Below are 18,020 nucleotides of genomic sequence, written 5' to 3'. Positions count from 1 at the left end.
TGGAACTTTGCAGCCAGGAGGTGAATGTGGCTGTATTCTAACGGGACCTTCCCAACACCGGGCCGAATTGGGAAGTAACGGTAGCTGTCATAGACAAGGGTCGTAAGAAAAAGATGGACAACAACAACACAACACAAAAGCAAACGCAAATATTGGATACGATGACGGACAAAGGGCAACGACAAAGGACAACGGAAGCGGAAAAGGAGAAGGAGATCGGGGCAGTGGAAGGTAAGAGGGGTCGAGTGGCTAGGCGGAAGTTTAGCTTCCTCGACGCTCTTACGCCAGAGGAGCGTTCGCTGTTTGAGGAGCACGCCAGGGAGGATGATGACGACGTGCCCTCTTGCAGCGGAGCTCACCTGGTGGTAACGCCTGGTGCCGCTGTAGCAGCAACGAGCGTCGCCAAGACCCCCGCCGGTAAGTGCAGTGGGTCGGCCTCGGGCGAGTCGCATCAGGCAGAGCCTGACGGCGCAAGAAGGAGAAGGAGGAGAAGGCGCAGAAGAGGTGGGCAACGCCCCCTCCCAGAAGCTGGCCAACCCGGCGGGTGCGAGGATCCTCATAGGAAAGGGATGAGTGGTTCCACCATGAAGTGGTACCTACGGCACCTCCGTGATGGGAAAACCCCGGAGGCAGCGGAGGCTCTAGCCAGGAGCAAGAGCCAAGGGAACAACGCATCCCCGGCAAATGGGCACGACAAAAACGTGCCGGCTCGCGTGCAAGGCAGCGGTAACAGCAACCGTGGCCCGGTTAGCACAACTCTGACCGTAAGGCGGGGCGACAGCAGGGCACTGCCCGCGGGCACGTACGCCCAAGCCGAGAAACGTAGGAGCGGCCAAATCACGCCGCAGGAGCCCCCCCGATCCAAAAGGGATGCAAAGGCAGCCGGGGGCCAACCATCTGGACCGGCTCCTCACCGGATGCGGTCAGAGGCATCCGCATGGCTGTTCTCCCTTTCAAATACCCGCCGGAGTCGCTGAAACCGGAGGAGCTCACCGTGCTTCAGGACATTCTTATGGACGAGGTGTCTAAAGGAGAGGTCTACATGGCGTCCTTCCTGGGCATCGACTTCAGGGGAGGTATAATGCCTACCGAAGACTACCTGGACGAGTCGTCCGCCGACTGGCTGAGGGAACACGCTCCAAAGCTGGGAAGCTGGACGGGCCCTGTCCTCTTCGCGAAGAGGGTGGAAGATGTGCCAATCATGCATAGCATGACAATGTTCCTCCCTCGGAGCGGGGACAGGACCTACGAGTACGCCTTGGGCCTGGTGAGGAACCAGAACCGGGGACTCAGTATCTCGGCCTGATGTGTTGCCGGCAGCAGAAAGGAGAAGCTAGGTGACATGGAAGGATGGAGGTTACACTTATACATAGACGACGAGTCGTATAAGTATGTCCGGGCCGCGAACTTCCACCTGTTCTACAGGTACAGCACGGTCGTCATGCGGCCCTACAAGCCTGCTGACACCGGGAGCAAGGAAGCCAAAACGCCTGCGACTCCACGGGACAAGGGCGTCGATAACCAGGCAGTGCCGGAGTCCGCCCCGGAGGAAACAAGAATGGAGGTGGGCGAGTTGTCGGAGCAGCCCTGCGGGAGCAGGTCTGGACAGGCAGTGCCAGCAACGACCACAGACGTCCCCGATGATGGCCGGAACACGGAGCTACCCTCAACGCAGGAGCTTCTAGACGGATTTGGAGGCCCAATGGACAGCAGCGCGGTTGACGGCGGGGTAGAGGATCTCTCTTTCTTCGAGCCCAGTTTATGATGGCCGACAACATGGAAATTGCCCAAGTGAACGTGCATCATGCGGCGGCAGCCTCAGCTGTCATAACAAGCAGGTTCACTGCGGAGAAACTGGGCACACTGCTGATCCAAGAGCCTTGGGTCTATAAAGGAGAGGTAAAGGGTCTCAAGACGGAGGCAAACAAGGTAATCTAGGACCTCTCTAGCGAGAGGCCTAGGACGTGTATATTGATTTCTTTTGCATTTTAGAGTTTCGCAGGATTTGGTGGCGGTGCAGGCTAAGGATACTGAGGGCAAAGACTTCGTCATGGCCTCAGCGTACTTTCCAGGAGAGGCAGAAACGGCACCCCCGGAGGCGGTGGAAAAGCTTGTAGAGCACTGCAGACTGCACAAGCTCCCCCTTATCATCGGTTGCGACGCGAACGCTGACCATACTGAATGGGGCAGCACCGACTGCAACGTGAGAGGTGAGTCCCTGTTAGAATATGTAGTAGGCAGTAATTTAGCGATAGATAATGTTGGGTGTGAACCCACATTCATAACTATAAGCAGGAGGGAAGTGTTGGACATCACCCTCAGTAATGAACCTGCAACCGGGCTGGTCTCGCAGTGGAGAGTCTCAACGGAGCCCTCCCTGTCGGACCATAGAATTGTAAGGTTTGCGCTGAGGGCAGGGTTCAAGCTATTCCCTCCTAGACGCAACCCTCGAAGGACCAATTGGAGTGCCTTCAGGGAGAGGCTAGATGAGGGATTGAAGAGGGTGGGGCAGACTGACAGTAGCGCCACGGGCCCGGGAATGGAGAGCAGATTGACCGCGCTTAACGGGTCCATCATTAACTCGTACAATGACAACTGCCCCTTAGGAGTACCCACAGACAGGCGCAATTGCTCCTGGTGGACAAGGAAACTCGCAGACCTAAGGAAGAAGGTACGCAGCCTATTTAATAAGGCTAAACGTACAGGGGTCTGGGAAGAGTATAGGAGCAACCTGACACTGTACAATAAAGAGATCAGGTCTGCTAAACAGGCTGGCTTTAGGAGATTCTGTGAAAACGTCTCCTCCACACCAGAAGCTGCCAGGCTGCACAAAGCTTTGGCTAAAGGGAAGACGGACACAGTGCTAGCCATCAAAAGGAATGACGGGACATCACGACCAGCGCGGAGGACAGAGCTACAGAGCTCTTACGTGCTCACTTCTCGGAGACTATTCCGGTTTACCGGTCTCTGCCCGTAACTAAACACAGGCCATCCCGCAATGATTGGGCTATCGCTAAACAATTGTTTACTGCGGACTCGATCAGGTGGGCAATGGCCTCGTTCGAAAGGTTCAAGTCTCCGGGAGTGGACGGCATCTTCCCAGCGCTTCTACAACAGGGTGAGCAGATCCTGATGCCACACCTGATTAGGCTGCTGAGGGAGAGCCTAGCTTTGGCCTACATCCCTGAATCATGGAGGACAGCTGAGGTAATATTCATACCGAAAGTAGGAAGGAAGGACTACTCTTTGGCTAAATCTTTCAGGCCAATTAGCCTAACCTCCTTCCTACTGAAAACTATGGAGAAGATAATAGATCATCATTTAAGGTCGAAGGAGCTGAAGACTGCACCCCTGCATGCGGCTCAGCATGCATACAGAGCTGGCAGATCAACAAACACGGCTCTGTAGCAGTTGACCTCCGAGATAGAAAGTTCCCTGGAGAAAGGCGAAGTTATACTATGCGCCTTTTTGAATATCGAGGGAGCTTTTGACAACACATCTCATAGAAGTGTAGCCATGGCACTGGAGGGTAGGAATGTGGCAGCACCGGTGCGTAGATGGATAGAGGCGGTACTGCGCACCAGGGTTGCTGAGACCACAGCAGGGGGCACAAAGATTCGTCTCGGCACAACAAGAGTTCACGAGGCGAAGATCCCTACCCGGGCTTAGGAACCTAACACTTGGGAGTAGAGAGATCGAGATGACCAGCAAGGTAAAATATCTTGGTCTCACGCTGGATTCCACTTTGCGGTGCAAGCAGCATGTGAACCAAACCCTGGTCAAGGCGGCAAAGGCACAATTGGTGTGCAATCGACTGGCAGGAAAATCCTGGGGTTGTACACTAAGATTGTGCGACCGATAGTCACATATGGAGCGGTGTCCTGGGCCTCTGTGGCGGCACAGGCCTCGGTGGTGATGAAACTTTCGAAGCTTCAGCGGCTAGCATGCGTCTGCATGACGGGCGCTATGCGAACCTGCCCAACGGCGGCGCTGGAGGTCCTGCTGGAACTCACACCGCTCCACATAGTGATCGGTCAAGTAGCCAAGCATTCACTCCTGCAAATAACGGCAGAGGGATGCGGCAAAGGGAAAATAATCACGTCCCAGAGGATGGAGATGATAAGTGGCAACAATCCAATTGCCCTCCTCCCGAAGGACGGGATTACAAAAACAATAAATTTCACGAGGAAGTTCAAGGTTACCCTCGGCAGCAAGAGCGAGTGGAATGACTCCACTCTTGAGCTGGTGCTGAGGGATAGTACACCGAAGTGGTACACTGACGGCTCGAAGACGTCGGAAGGTATTGATGCAGGGATCGCAGGTCCACGCACAAGGCTATCCATACCGATGGGCAGATTCCCCAGTATCTTCCAGGCCGAAGTCTTGGCCATAAGTCGGTGTTTAGAGATAAACCTCCATCGCGGCTATCAAAATGAGCGACTAACCATACTCAGCGATAGCCAAGCGGCACTAACAGCGATCTCCGCTTACGAGATCAAATCGCTGCTAGTGCAGGAGTGTAGAGAACGGCTAAACAGCCTAGCTGAATTGAACCAGGTACACCTAATTTGGGTACCTGGTCATAGAGGCATAGCCGGCAATGAACTGGCTGACGAGCTCGCCCGTTCCGCAGCCTCCATAAATATGGTAGGGCCCGAACCGTTCACTGGGGTGGGCCCCCACACTATAAAGGAGCTGCTCCGTAAGGAAGAGAGAGTGGGTAGAGAAGGTCATTGGCAACGGGCGCATGGTATGCGGCATGCCAAGTTGCTAATAGGGGGGTACAACCTTAATAAGTTTAAATCGATAATCAACCTCCAAAGGATTAAACTCAGGCTCTTGGTCGCATTCTATACCGGCCACTGCAAGTTGAAAAGGCACCTATTCAACCTAGGACTTGCCTCTTGCGCTAACTGCCGGTTCTGCGACAGGGAACCTGAAACCCCGGAGCACCTGCTAATCGACTGCATCGCAGTCTGCAGACGAAGGTCTAAGGCCCTTGGAACCATATTTCCGGATAGGGATCACATCGACTCATTTGCTTCCAGCAAAATACTAGAATTTATCGATTTGCTGGGGCTTGGTGAGTTCCTGTGAGTTAGGGGAGGGCACAATAAACCCAAGGTCGCAGTGCATACCTCAATTAAATTCTATTCTATTCTATTCTATCAGCTACGACGCTATAATAAAACTCGAAATGCCAGACGAATCGGTCCGTATCGTATGGTACGTACGGCAACACACAACCTCCAGCTCGCTACGGAAAAAAACAGAGCCAGCCACTGCTGCTAACAAATAAGCACATACCCCTGAAAATATATACAAACGACTACGAATATTCTCAGGAAAGCAGTAAACTACGTAGGCGTACGATTGAACCCCAGACTAACCTTCTAACGCAATCGGAACATTCCCACGCTTTAAAGGAAAACATATAAAGTGCTATAACTAATCCGTAAATTAACATACAGAACTAAAATTTGGCCCAACGAATCACATTAATGAAATCCGAAAACTTTTAAGAAGTAGGCGGTGACCCGACTCTTAATAAGTTTAATGTTTATATCTCTCAAACCATTTAAGCTAAGTATATAACCTAAAGTTGCTCAAGGTAAATGTTCTTAACCTGAATGGAAGGGCACAAAAGGTATTTATAGGAGCCAGTGTCAAAATTACACGTGGCAACGCCAACTTTAGGGTGAAAACGCATATCTCGAGACCTACTCGGACAAATTCGATATACTATACAAATTCTTTCTAATATTCCTTTGTTACAGTGCGAACAATATTAAATTCCATCCGATTCATTCACTTTCCAGTATACAAATCAAGAAACAAATCTTTTTCTGATAATAGTATATCTGTGTGGAATCGGGAATCGAGTTATCTCAATGAAAATGAGAGAGCGTGTTTTGCTAATAACAGTATATCTTTGTGACTAAAATGAATAAAATAATGAATGAATAATGAAACCCGGAGAGCATTTTATTAGTATCAGAAGGAGACTATTTTGAATCAAATAAATTGCATTTGCCGAAAAAACCATTTGTTCTGTTTTTTTTTTAAGTCCTGTTTACTTGGGACCTATTATTATGTACATATTTATTTATAAAGTTGCTTGAAAATATGTCCTCAAGTATGTATATCTGAGCAGTATACCATTTCTCTAAACCCAACATGGTACATATGTATGTACATCTTTTCATCTGACTTAAAACCGTTCAGGTTGGTAAAAATGTTTGATATATCAATGAAATTAAATGGACAAGCCTTCTTAAACCGTGGTTTAAACCTCATATCCGTAATATAATAAATTCTGATCCAATGGTTGGCGTTTTCTACAAATCAATGAATTAAAACTAGCATTTTCGGCCGAGTATATACATATGTATGTATATATCACACATACAAGGTCTGTCGCAAAAGAAACAGAACTTTTTAAATATAACTGTTTCGTTTGGTGCCACCTATTGGTGGGTATATGAAATAAAAAGTTTGATCTCTTTTTGACATTGCGTAAAAATTTTAAGACAATTGGATAACTACAATCGATGTTGTCGATCAAAAAGTGACAGCAGCTTTTGGTCATTGGTCGTAAAATGCATTTTGAACAAAGAGCAGATATTAAATTTTGTTTTAAACTTGGGAAAACGTTTACTGAAACATTTGAAATGATGAAAAAAGTTTATGGTGATCAGTGCCTATCCCGTAGTAATGTGCATGAGTGGTTTAAGCGATTCCAAGAAGGTCGTGAGGACCTCTGTGACGATCAGAAGTCGGGCCGGCCAAAATCAGTGATTACCCAAAACAATATTGAAAAAGTACAGGAATTTATTAAGAATGAGCCGAAATCTTCTTTGCGTTACATGGAAATGGAGTTAAATATCACCATAGACTCCATTCATCGCATTTTTATAGATGAATTGGGTCTACGGAAGATGTGCTCCAAGTTTGTTCCGCACAAATTGACTGAAGAGCAAAAATTGCTACGAATCGGTCGACGCTAGTCACTGATTTTTTGACAAAAAACTCCATATTAACCTTTAATCACTCACCCTACTCACCTGATCTGGCACCCTGTGATTTTTACCCATTTGGAAAACTTCATTTGCCTATGAAAGGACACTGGTTTCAGGACATTTCAGCTATCCAAAAGGCGACGACCGATATTCTCAAGAGCATTCCGAAAAATGACCTTAAACACTCATTTGAAATGCTGATTGACCCGGCTAAACGCTGTAGCACAAGGATACCATTTTAAATAAAAAAATATAACTTTTGAAAAATATTAATTTTTTGTTGTTTTTTTTTAACAGTCCTGTTTCTTTTGCGACAGACCTTGTACATATCTCACACATTTTTAATATAATTTTAGCTGCTGCGAACTAAAATATGGCAATTAAGCTTTATTTAATGACTCAGAAGCTACTCATTTGTCGGAATCGCTGATATCGAACTAAAGTAGCATATACGAGGTTTGACAATTAAGTAATGAGACTGATTTTATTGCCGCGCTTGTGGTAAATCTGTGACCTTGAGATTCCCTTTCTCTTTTTCCGGCATCCCTCCCCTCTTCATTGATATATGTTCCATCGCTCTAGCTTGTTTAGTTCGCCTGCTGCGTCAAGTTGAGTAGACGTGTATTTGTAGTGCTCGTCACGAAAATGGAAAAACGAAATCAAGAGCAAGGCGTCGCGATAAAATTTTGAGCCTGATTGGGCGAAACAGCTTCGGAAACGTATCCTAAAATTGTAAGAGTGTATGGTGATAGTGCTCTTAGTCCCGGAAACAAAAACACCAAAGCTAACAATGGTTGACTCCGCTCGACCCCCGCTCGAAAAAAGCTCGCAAGAGCAAGTCGAAGGTGAAAACGATGATAATTGCCTTTTTTGATAGCCGTGGAATCGTCCACAAAGAATTCGTTTCACCGGGGAAAACTGTGAATCAATTCTACTGTTGCCAAGTACCCGAAAGATTGCAAAGCGAGTCAACAGGGTGCGCCCAGACATCGCTCGTAACTGGATCCTTCATCACGACAACGCGCTGTGCCACACCGCCCTCAGCGTGTCCCAGTATTTGGCCTCTAAAGGGATCGCCGTGATTCGCCCGACATGTCACTGTGACTTTTTTTGTTTCCTAAAACAAAATCGGTGGTCAAAGGAACCCATTTTGAGTCGATTACGGACATCTCAGTCGAAGCGTTCCAGAAATGTTACGAAGCATGGAAAACGCGCTGGAATCGCTGTATAGCTGCCCAAGGGGACTACTTTGAAGGGGATGGCAGAGTTGTAGAATAATTTTCAAATATACGTTTTTATGGAATCAGTCTCATTACTTAATTGTCATGCCTCGTACTATGTACACTGATCGATCAAAAGCAAGTTCTTGTATGGAAAACATTTTTATTTTACTGAAAACATATCTTTACTAAAATTGACATGGATTAAATTGGCCTATATAATTTTATTGCCTTATTTATTCTTGTGTATTTATAGTGTCGGTTTTAGATATAAGATCTGAGGATACAATTAAGAAAATTGTCTCGTTTATTTTTAACCCTTTCGCGCCTACTGGGACAATATATCCCACCTGCATTCGAAATGATATATCTTTTTTTATGAATGCAAAGTTCTATCTGAAATGTCCCAATACAAGACTTGGGTTTTGTTTATGATAAAACATGTATTAAAAATATGGCGTTTGGCAGTACTGGTCAAGTCTGCCACAGGTGTTTGGAAATTTCGCTGATCTGACAGGACAACAGTTGTCAAAAGTACATATTTACCGTTAACCACGTTGTGTAAAGCAAAATAGTATGCAGATTTTGCCAACTCCTGCTTGAATTTCGCCTAAAACATAAAAAAATATTCAGAACGGCGGGTTTTATAAAAATTTTCAATTCTTGGGATATATTGTCCCAATATGAGTTTAATATGGGATTTATTTGTCCCAATAAAATACAAACTCGTCGGACTAGCGGAGGACCAGGTAAACGAACACGCACTGAATTATTGAATATAGGCGATCATTTACCACTAAAAGGGCCTTATCGACGTCGTTGCGTACGGTGCACTATACAACCTTATTGGGACAATATGTCCCAGGATAACGAAAGGACATAGCGATTTTTTAATTTTTTTAGTACGCAGAACACGATTTTTTAACATTATTTTCACATTTTGAAAACAAAATGCCACAAAAATATCCTGGGAACCGAAATAAAACTCCGGCGCGAAAAGGTTAAACTTTTATTTCCCTTTTTCATGCTATAATCAGAAAACATGAAACAAAAACACTCTTATTCCCTGCCAGCCAGGCCTAACAACTTTTCCTATAAGTTTCAACACACTCTGTCAACCACGGTTAACCATTTTTCTCAGATATTTCAATACAATCCCTGGCTAACCACTTTTTTCAAATATTTCAATACAACAACACATTTTTTCTCTATGCACTAACACCAGTGCACATGTTCGGGCTATTTTTTCAGATTTTATCACTATTCTTATTTAATTAATCTTTTCTTTCAGACATTATTATCATTTTATATAATTAATCTTTCTTTTCGTTTTAGATAAAAAGAATTATATTTAGTTATTTTTTATTTTCAGATATTAATAATTTTTTTATTGCATATATGTACATATTTGTATTTCTGAAAAAATTGTTTAATAATAAAGAAAAATAAAAAAAATTAAATTTAAAATGAAAGAGAAAATGCAACCCTGCATCAGCTGTCGATTGGGAATATTAGAGCAGGTGAGATATGCTTCTTTATATGACACGTTAGTAAGTGTAAGTAAAAAACTGGTTAGAGTCTGCACAGCGCCTATGATGGGCTCACCAATTTTTTAAGGGTTGAAAATCTTTGCTTTGAGTCCTAGTGTTTTTTTCAGATGTTGATAATTTTTTTATTAAATATATTTGTATACATATGCTACCTTAAATTTATTAGTAAAACTATAATTTTGTTTCAATTAGTACTGTACAAATTTTTAGATTAATAGAGAAGAAATAAAAAAATTTAAATTTAAAATATTTATTTAGAATTTTACTTTTGTCTGGCAGTGCAATTACATATATTTTCTTCAATTACAAGTACGTGTGCGTTAGTGTACGAGTTCTGAAAGTACATTATATTATTGAATATTATAAATATATTTTAAACTAATTAATTAATTCCACTATAGCATTTAATATCTAAAGCGAAAAAAGGTAAGGAAAATTTTGAAAATATTTGTAAATACATTTAATTAATTCCTAAATCTCACACTGTAGAAATCTTCGGATGCAATTAGATCAGCAGCAGAAACAGAAGAACAATTTTGTTTGGTGAGTTTTCTTTAATTATATGTATATATTATTATTAGTATATGTATATACTACATATATATAATTAACAATGTAAATGGCCAGGGCGGCTGGTCCCTATTATTGGCGGTTTATGAAGAAAACTATTATGTTTAACCAGTGCGGGAGGTTGACAAATGTTTGTTTCATGTTCTTATGTGGTAAACAGATAAACACAAAATGACTGTAAGACAGTGAATTGCAAAAGACGTCGTGAAGCCTGCTACATTTGTAAGACGCAACGACATAAAACAACACAGCTGTCCATTTTGAATGTACGCAGTTTCGATGTTGCTATACTAATAACTTTCACTTCAATGAAATTTTAATATTTTGTTCAAAGTGAAATTTTTTATGCAAAAAACAAGTAAATAGGTAAATTTGTTTGTTTTAAATTATCAATCGTTATTACAAATGATATAACAGAGCTATTTTATGCTTATCTTTGTAAAATAACGTCAGGTTTGCTAGAGTTTTGAAGAATTTTACATTTTAGTGGCATCATTACTCCTCACTACTGTCGTCGGCAAAATTAGAAATACTTTTTTATTATATATGTGTATTTTAATATTCGACAGATATCTCTTGAAGTCTGTCGCATCCATTGTGTTTCCAGCATAAAACGGCCTGTGCAGTCGAAATTTTATGTGAAAACTAATGTTTGTTTTATATTTACAATTGAAATTGTCGCACTTGTTAATTCTAGTGTTATTAAAATTATAAATATATTTTGCTGCGTGTGAATTTTTTGATTAATTTATTTATTATTTTCAGATTGTTTTGTGTTTATAAAGGAATTCCACCGGCGTGGGTTTTTATATATCCATTCATATTACATTATCATTAGACATATTTTTAAGATTTAAAATGAACAAAAGGACATTTTCAAACCTTTTGAGTAAGGAGAAGGCAAGTTTTAATGCTTCAGTTGCGAAGTTTCGCAAACTCAATGAATTTAGTAATATTTCAAAAAGCGATCCAAGCCGGAGAGCGGTTTCTAAATTCTTATTCTGTGATGTACCAGATAATTCTAAAGAAACTTTAAGTAATTTTGAAATTGAAGATGAATTGGAGTATGGTAGTGATCAGGAATTTTTGGCGGAATCCCCCTCCTCGGATCCTATTGATGCCAAACAGCGAGATGGTAAAACGACTCTATTTTACTCATGTATATATGTTTTCGTTCTAATAATTGTAATTTTCTTTATAGGAGAAGAAATGAGCTGTTTTTGCATCGACGAACCCCATTCTCAGCTTATGGCTACACAACTCGAACCCAATAAAAATGCAAATACTGCGATGGTACTGCAAAAAATTTTGGAGACCCTTGGTAGGGTGGAATCTCGGCAAGGGGAAATGATAAAACGACTTTCAGCTGTGGAAAACGCTCTTACTGAAAAGGTATTTATTGAAATAAAATTATATGTATTTTAAAATTATTTCATACTTATTTTAAATTTCAGATGCCCGAACGTGCTGAGGTGCAAGCGCAAAGCCAATTGTTGCGGGAGTGTAAAGTGCTCTCAGCAAAAACCCACCGCAGTGTAAGCCGCATCACTGGCGACGTTGTGAGTGAGGAGCAGCTTCTATTACAAAGCTTGCTCCCCATGTCGTCAGAGGAAACAGTGTTGAAGGTGGAGGAGTACCTTGCAGACAAAGCTCACACTGACGCTATGGTAAGTTTGTCCTTCTAAAATATATATATAAATATATATTGATGATTATACATTTATAGGCGACGATCATCCTCGACCTAAAATCTAAAAAGGGGTCGATTGAAAAGGTGTTGCGGTCACTATTTAGCGACAAGTTGATATGGTTGTATAACTGCGATGGAAAAGCGGGCAAAAGGCCATTAACAAAACTAAAAACAGTGGATCTCACTCTCGGTAAATATTAAAATATTTTGACAAGTTCACTTATTTAATTATTAATGTTTTATATTTATTAAATAGCTGCATTTGCAAGTATGCACATTCATAAAACTTCAATTATAAGGCGTTATGTATCTTTAAGTCACAATAGATATAAGCATTTTAGGCGCTATATGGAAAATGCTCTTACTGAAAAGGTATTTAAAGAAATATAATTATATTTTAAAATTATTTCATACTTATCTTAAATTTCAGATGCCCGAACGTGCTGAGGTGCAAGCGCAAAGCCAATCGTTGCGGGAATGTAAGGTGCCCACAGTAAAAACCCACCGCAGTGTAAGCCGCATCACTGGCGACGTGTTGGGTGAGAAGCAGCTTAATGTGGAAAATGCTCTTACCGAAAAGGTATTTATTGAAATAAAATTATATTTTAAAATTATTTTATACTTCTTTTAAATTTGAGATGCCCGAACGTGCTGAGGTGCAAGCGCAAAGCCAATTGTTACGGGAATGTAAGGTGCCCTCAGTAAAAACCCACCGCAGTGTAAGCCGCATCACTGGCGACGTGTTGGGTGAGGAGCAGCTTAATGTGGAAAATGCTCTTACTGAAAAGGTATTTATTGAAATAAAATTATATTTTAAAATTATTTTATACTTCTTTTAAATTTGAGATGCCCGAACGTGCTGAGGTACAAGCGCAAAGCCAATTGTTACGGGAATGTAAGGTGCCCTCAGTAAAAACCCACCGCAGTGTAAGCCGCATCACTGGCGACGTGTTGGGTGAGAAGCAGCTTAATGTGGAAAATACTCTTACCGAAAAGGTATTTATTGAAATAAAATTATATTTTAAAATTATTTCATACTTATTTTAAATTTCAGATGCCCGAACGAGCTGAGGTGCAAGCGCAAAGCCAATTGTTGCGGGAATGTAAGGTGCCCTCAGTAACAACCCACTGCAGTGTAAGCCGCATCACTGGCGACGTGTTGGGTGAGGAGCAGCTTAATGTGGAAAATGCTCTTACTGAAAAGGTATTTATTGAAATAAAATTATATTTTTAAATTATTTCATACTTACGAGTATTTTAAATTTGAGATGCCCGAACGTGCTGAGGTGCAAGCGCAAAGCCAATTGTTGCGGGAATGTAAGGTGCCCTCAGAAAAAACCCACCGCAGTGTAAACCGCATCACTGACGACGTGGTGAGTGAGCAGCAGCTTCTATTACAAAGCTTGCTCCCCATGTCGTCAGAGGAAACAGTGTTGAAGGTGGAGGAGTACCTTGCAGACAAAGCTCACGCTGACGCTATGGTAAGTTTCTCTTTCTACAATATATATATATATAAATATATATTGATAATTATACATTTATAGACGGCGATCATCCTCGACCTAAAATCTACCAAGGGGTCGATTGAAATGGTGTTGCGGACACTATTTACCGACGAGTTGATGTGGTTGTATAACTGCGATGGAAAGGCGGGCAAAAGGGCATTAACAAAATTAAAAACAGTGGATCTCACTCTCGGTAAATATTAAAATATTTTGACGCGTTCACTTATTTAATTATTAATGTTTTATATTTATTAAATAGCCGCATTTGCAAGTATGGACATTAATAAAACTAAAGTTATAAGGCGTTATGTAAATTTAAGTCACAATAGATATAAACATATTAGGCGTAGTATAAGACGTAGTAATGTTTTTTATGATTTGTCTGATTAATTTTGCCTACTTAATACACTTTTATACTAAAATATGTATTTTAAACTTCGCTTATATTATTATTATTTGTAGCGTACTACATACATAAATATACAGTGGTGGTCACATACTTAGCACACTCGTACTTTTAAGAAAAAAAGTTCCATAAAATTCATTTCTTTACTAAAAACTTAAATTTTTCCACATATATTTATATTTCACAGATAGATTAACTTAAATAATAACATAAAAGACGATGTAATCAAAACCTACAAAAAAAGGTAAGAATAAATGATTACTCGTTGGACACATTTTTAGCACATTCCAGGTTTACCTACAAAAACTTTGGCAATCCGCTCCGAACCAAATTTTACTACAATATTTCGTTGGAAACCCCTTATTTAGATCACTTCAGAACATTTTTCAGGCAAACTCTCTACCATTGTTCCACAGGTATATTCAACCATACACTTTTGATGTTCTGCCACAATTCTTCTAAATTTTTGGGTTTTTTGCCCTCAATCCTTCTCTAAACTTCACTCCACATATGCTCAATTGGATTGAGATCAGGTGACTGAGCTGGCCACTGCAGAATGGGAACGCATTGCTCATCCAAGAAATTTTTCACCAAACGCGAAGTATGTTTGGGGTCATTATCATGCATGAAGTGCCACCTTAGAGGCATATGGTCGTCGACAAATGGAATCATGTGTTCTGTTAACATGTCCTTGTAAACAAATTGATCCATTTTTGACGTTATCCTAACGATAGGTCCAACACCGTGCCAAGAAAAGGCCGCCCACACTATAATATTTCCTCCTCCATGTTTCACTGTTTTTTGTGTATACCTAGAATACCTTGTCAGATCCAAATCTACAAAACTTAGATTCATAACTCCAGAGAACGTTCTTCCAAAAAGAAAGTGGTTTGTTGATGTGGGCTCGTGCGAATATTGACTTCTACAGTCCGCCTTCATTCAAACGACGTCTGCTCGTTTTAGATGAAACCTCTATTCCATATACTGCATAAACTTCGGTTTTAATTTATTTAGAGCTCTTCAATGGATCGTTTTTTGAAATCCAACGAATTAGATTGTCTTCTTTGGAGGTGGTTTTGCGAGGCCTAGGAGCTCGCACCGTGGATCAAAATGTTTAACTGCGTTATAAATGAGCTTCCTTGAACACCCAAGCGTTTTTGCAATCTGGGTTACCGACTGCCCTTCACTTCTTAACTTCACAATTATAGCCCGCTTTTCTTCCGTGCAACACAAACCTCTAGCCATATCTAATCAGTAAATTTAAATTTAATTCAAAACCACAGTTTTTATATTAAATAATCTCTCACCAACAAAATTTTTTGTATTCGAAAATAAATATTTCTTAAAACTTTAAAAAACTTCGACAGTCTAAGAAGTGTGCTAAATATGTTATGTATATGCTGATCGTTAAATAATCCTTCTATTTACGACAGTAGCAAAAACAAAGCGACGAAACTTTGCGATATCTTAGCTTGGCGCCTTGATCATGTCTAGACAAAGTGGCGTCTTTGAATTTTGTAACATTACGAAAAAAACATCGTTTGCATTTAGGTAGAGTGATGTGTGCTAAGTATATGACCACCACTGTATATATATGTTTTTTCTTCATGATATTCTTTATATGTGTGCAAATTTGAATTTTTGATTAAGAAAAATTGTGTTTGAAAAAACGAATAAAAATTCGCTTAAGAAATCATTAACTTCATGTTCTTTTATTTAATATAAATGGTTTTATTGTAATCGTACTATTGAAGAAGTAATAAGTTAGTTTGTTTTCAGATGGTATACAGCATAACAAAAATCTATTTAAATATCAATGACCTCCACGACTTCTTTCGCATGAACGAATTCCATTAACTCAATTTTCGAGTACTTTTTTCACTAAATTAAGTCGTATGTTATGAATAGAACTTTCAATATTGACTTCTACAGCTTGTCTTGTTATTGCTAAAGACCAATGACTTCAAATATTCTCACAAGAAATAGGCTAATGGTGTTAAATCACAACTTTTTGTTCTCACATGAGTAATGTGTGTTCCTAGAGTCTGAAAGTTTGTCATATTATCATATTTTCTGCAATTTATTCATCGATTGTGGAATGTTGAGGTCAATTTGATGAATTGGTATAAGGCCCTTTTCTTCAATTATGTTGTGAAGTCTCCTTTCCATGACAATGGAACGTATCAGAGATTTAAGCAATCATTTATTATCGTCGTAAGCTTTGCTAATGCTTTTCGGGTCATATTTATTAATACATCAGCAGTCACCAAGTCGAAGCCGGGAGACTTTTTTGGTTTAATTTCAATTTTAATGGTATTTTCCAAATCTTTATTTGTTGCTGGTTAGATTTCCCTTACATATTGCGATTCTTCCAGCTGCGGTAAAGCACCATGGAACACAAAAGGACTGAGCGAAGGAGCACCTGTTGGCAAGAGTTATTCTCCGTTGGATTACGATTCTGACGTTGTTGTTGGTGTTAATACTGGTTCGAGGATAATTAATAATCCGTCCGTTCGTGAAGATATCTCGTTAAATAAAAAGTTTTTCTATAATTGCATGATATTGATCGATCAGTTGGTATAACAGCTATATGCTATATTAATTCGATAACAGCGATTCCGACAAATGAGCAGCTTTTGCGAGATAAAAGGACGTGTGTAAAATTTCAGATAAGTATCTCAAAAACTGAGGGACTAGTTCACGTATATAGTCGGACAGAGCTAAATCGACTCAGCTCGTCTTGTAGATTATTTATATAGTATATTTCATATATATCTGGCTGTTACAAACCACGCTGTTCAGGGTATAAAAACGAAAAATACTTTGTTTTTCGAGTAATTGACTCATTGAAATGCATTGTAAATATGTATTTGTCACATGCATAAGCAGATATTGGTTTATTTATTTTATTTAATGACACATGTATATTTACTATAATTATTATTTATTATTAATTAGCTGTAATTGCATTAAAATTTTACGTTCACATTCCAGTTTTGGAAAAAATAATCAACAATTCGCTTAACGTTCTACCAACTTTCAACAAAATAAGGAATATGCGAAAATTATTAAGAAAAATATTACACTTTCAATAATACTTCGAGTATTGCATAATTATATAATGGTGAAACGCCGCTCACACAAGCACCTACTAAGCGCTGCCGATAATGCATCACACCAAACATTAAATAGCGTTTATAAATCCTGCTATATCGTCTTAAGTCCATTCATTCAAACATAACCTATTTCGCTATAAACAATGCCTAAATTGCAATTAATTATATTTAAGTTAGAGTAAATTAGTTCGACGTTTTCGATTTTGGCGAGTTCTCCACTTTATTTTCACGCACCATTGTCAGCAGTTGTAGCATCATGAGCGCTTGCACCTTATCTAACGGGTCCATGAAGCCGCGCTGCAGCCACTTAGGGATGGTAGTGCGCGCGTGCGCGAAACCGAGCTTATTCAATATGTAGTCAATGCCATATGGCTCAATGGATTTGCCAGCCCACGAAAGCAGCCGCACAGTCGGTTCCAGATGCCAAGTCTGGCACTCAAAATGCCGCCAGTCGCGCACAAATGACTCCAAATCTATAGATTTGCCATTTATGCCAGGGCCATTTAACGTTGCGGACGTTGTCGTGCCAGAGTGACTGCCAGTGGGTGACGTCAAAGTTGTCGCTGCGGCTGCGGTGGCTGATGTTGATGGCGTTGGCGACGCAAGTATGTTGCCATCCTTCTTTTCCATATTAAAAGCGGAAGCTATATTCGTTTTGCTGTTGCTGTTGGCATTCAAACTGTTGCTGCTCTGGTCCAATGTAGTGCTCGAAGCGTTAATAGATGTGTTACTGATCGTAACAGCATTCGTAGAGGAATTATTGCTCGCGGAAGACGAGGATGCCTTATTGGCATCTTTGAGTATTTCGTCGGTTACATAGGGTTTCAATTGACTCTTTAGGTTCTGTGAAAGATTTGGCGAGGCAGCACGTACGGACTGTCCACCGATCTGCTAATAAAATAAAGTAGATATGGTTAGCAATTTGGGATGTAATGCCAAATCTA

The 18,020-nt window shown here is 40.7% G+C and overlaps 2 protein-coding genes across 29 annotated transcripts in view; one reads left to right on the top strand and one right to left on the bottom strand.

The window, feature by feature from the left end:
* The first annotated feature begins 10,049 nt into the window (after positions 1 to 10,049).
* LOC126753609 (uncharacterized) lies at positions 10,050 to 15,660 on the top strand. 21 transcript variants are annotated; one of them, XM_050465178.1, is made up of 15 exons: positions 10,050 to 10,098; positions 10,191 to 10,215; positions 10,279 to 10,332; positions 11,125 to 11,494; positions 11,561 to 11,751; positions 11,814 to 12,026; positions 12,086 to 12,239; positions 12,306 to 12,421; positions 12,480 to 12,629; positions 12,688 to 12,837; positions 12,896 to 13,045; positions 13,104 to 13,253; positions 13,318 to 13,530; positions 13,594 to 13,747; positions 13,814 to 15,660. In XM_050465178.1, exons 4-15 carry the CDS (start codon positions 11,218 to 11,220, stop codon positions 13,942 to 13,944), a joined length of 2,049 nt encoding a protein of 682 aa, XP_050321135.1. In that variant the 5' UTR covers positions 10,050 to 10,098; positions 10,191 to 10,215; positions 10,279 to 10,332; positions 11,125 to 11,217; the 3' UTR covers positions 13,945 to 15,660. The 21 variants fall into 21 exon arrangements, with proteins under 21 accessions (XP_050321135.1, XP_050321152.1, XP_050321144.1 ...); XM_050465177.1 differs by having other exon boundaries at positions 10,098 to 10,129; XM_050465187.1 differs by having other exon boundaries at positions 10,094 to 10,215; positions 12,688 to 12,741; positions 12,950 to 13,045.
* A 1,163-nt stretch (positions 15,661 to 16,823) lies between these two features.
* Positions 16,824 to 18,020, bottom strand: part of LOC126753608 (transmembrane protein KIAA1109) — a 28,339-nt gene continuing 27,142 nt past the window's right edge. For 6 of the 8 annotated variants that reach the window (XM_050465171.1, XM_050465174.1, XM_050465172.1 and 3 more), the window contains one exon: positions 16,824 to 17,964. In XM_050465171.1, the coding sequence (XP_050321128.1) occupies positions 17,260 to 17,964 (705 nt within the window). In that variant the 3' untranslated portion in view covers positions 16,824 to 17,259. Of the gene's footprint in view, positions 17,968 to 18,020 lie in introns of all 8 variants that reach the window. The other 2 variants (XM_050465168.1, XM_050465169.1) reach the window with 1 other exon arrangement.

This window comes from Bactrocera neohumeralis, chromosome 3 (genome assembly GCF_024586455.1).
Source record: "Bactrocera neohumeralis isolate Rockhampton chromosome 3, APGP_CSIRO_Bneo_wtdbg2-racon-allhic-juicebox.fasta_v2, whole genome shotgun sequence".
Classification (NCBI taxonomy): Eukaryota; Metazoa; Arthropoda; class Insecta; order Diptera; family Tephritidae; genus Bactrocera; species Bactrocera neohumeralis.
Note: the sequence above shows the minus strand (reverse complement) of the source record. Positions and strands in the feature narration are given on the sequence as shown.

Excerpts from the sequence above, each read along its gene's own strand:
- LOC126753609 (XM_050465178.1), top strand. The coding sequence starts at position 11,218 with ATGAACAAAAGGACATTTTCAAACCTTTTGAGTAAGGAGAAGGCAAGT. Across the intron at positions 13,531-13,593 it reads AAGCTCACGCTGACGCTATG|ACGGCGATCATCCTCGACCT; the intron begins GTAAGTTTCTCT and ends ATACATTTATAG. Across the intron at positions 13,748-13,813 it reads AACAGTGGATCTCACTCTCG|CCGCATTTGCAAGTATGGAC; the intron begins GTAAATATTAAA and ends TTTATTAAATAG.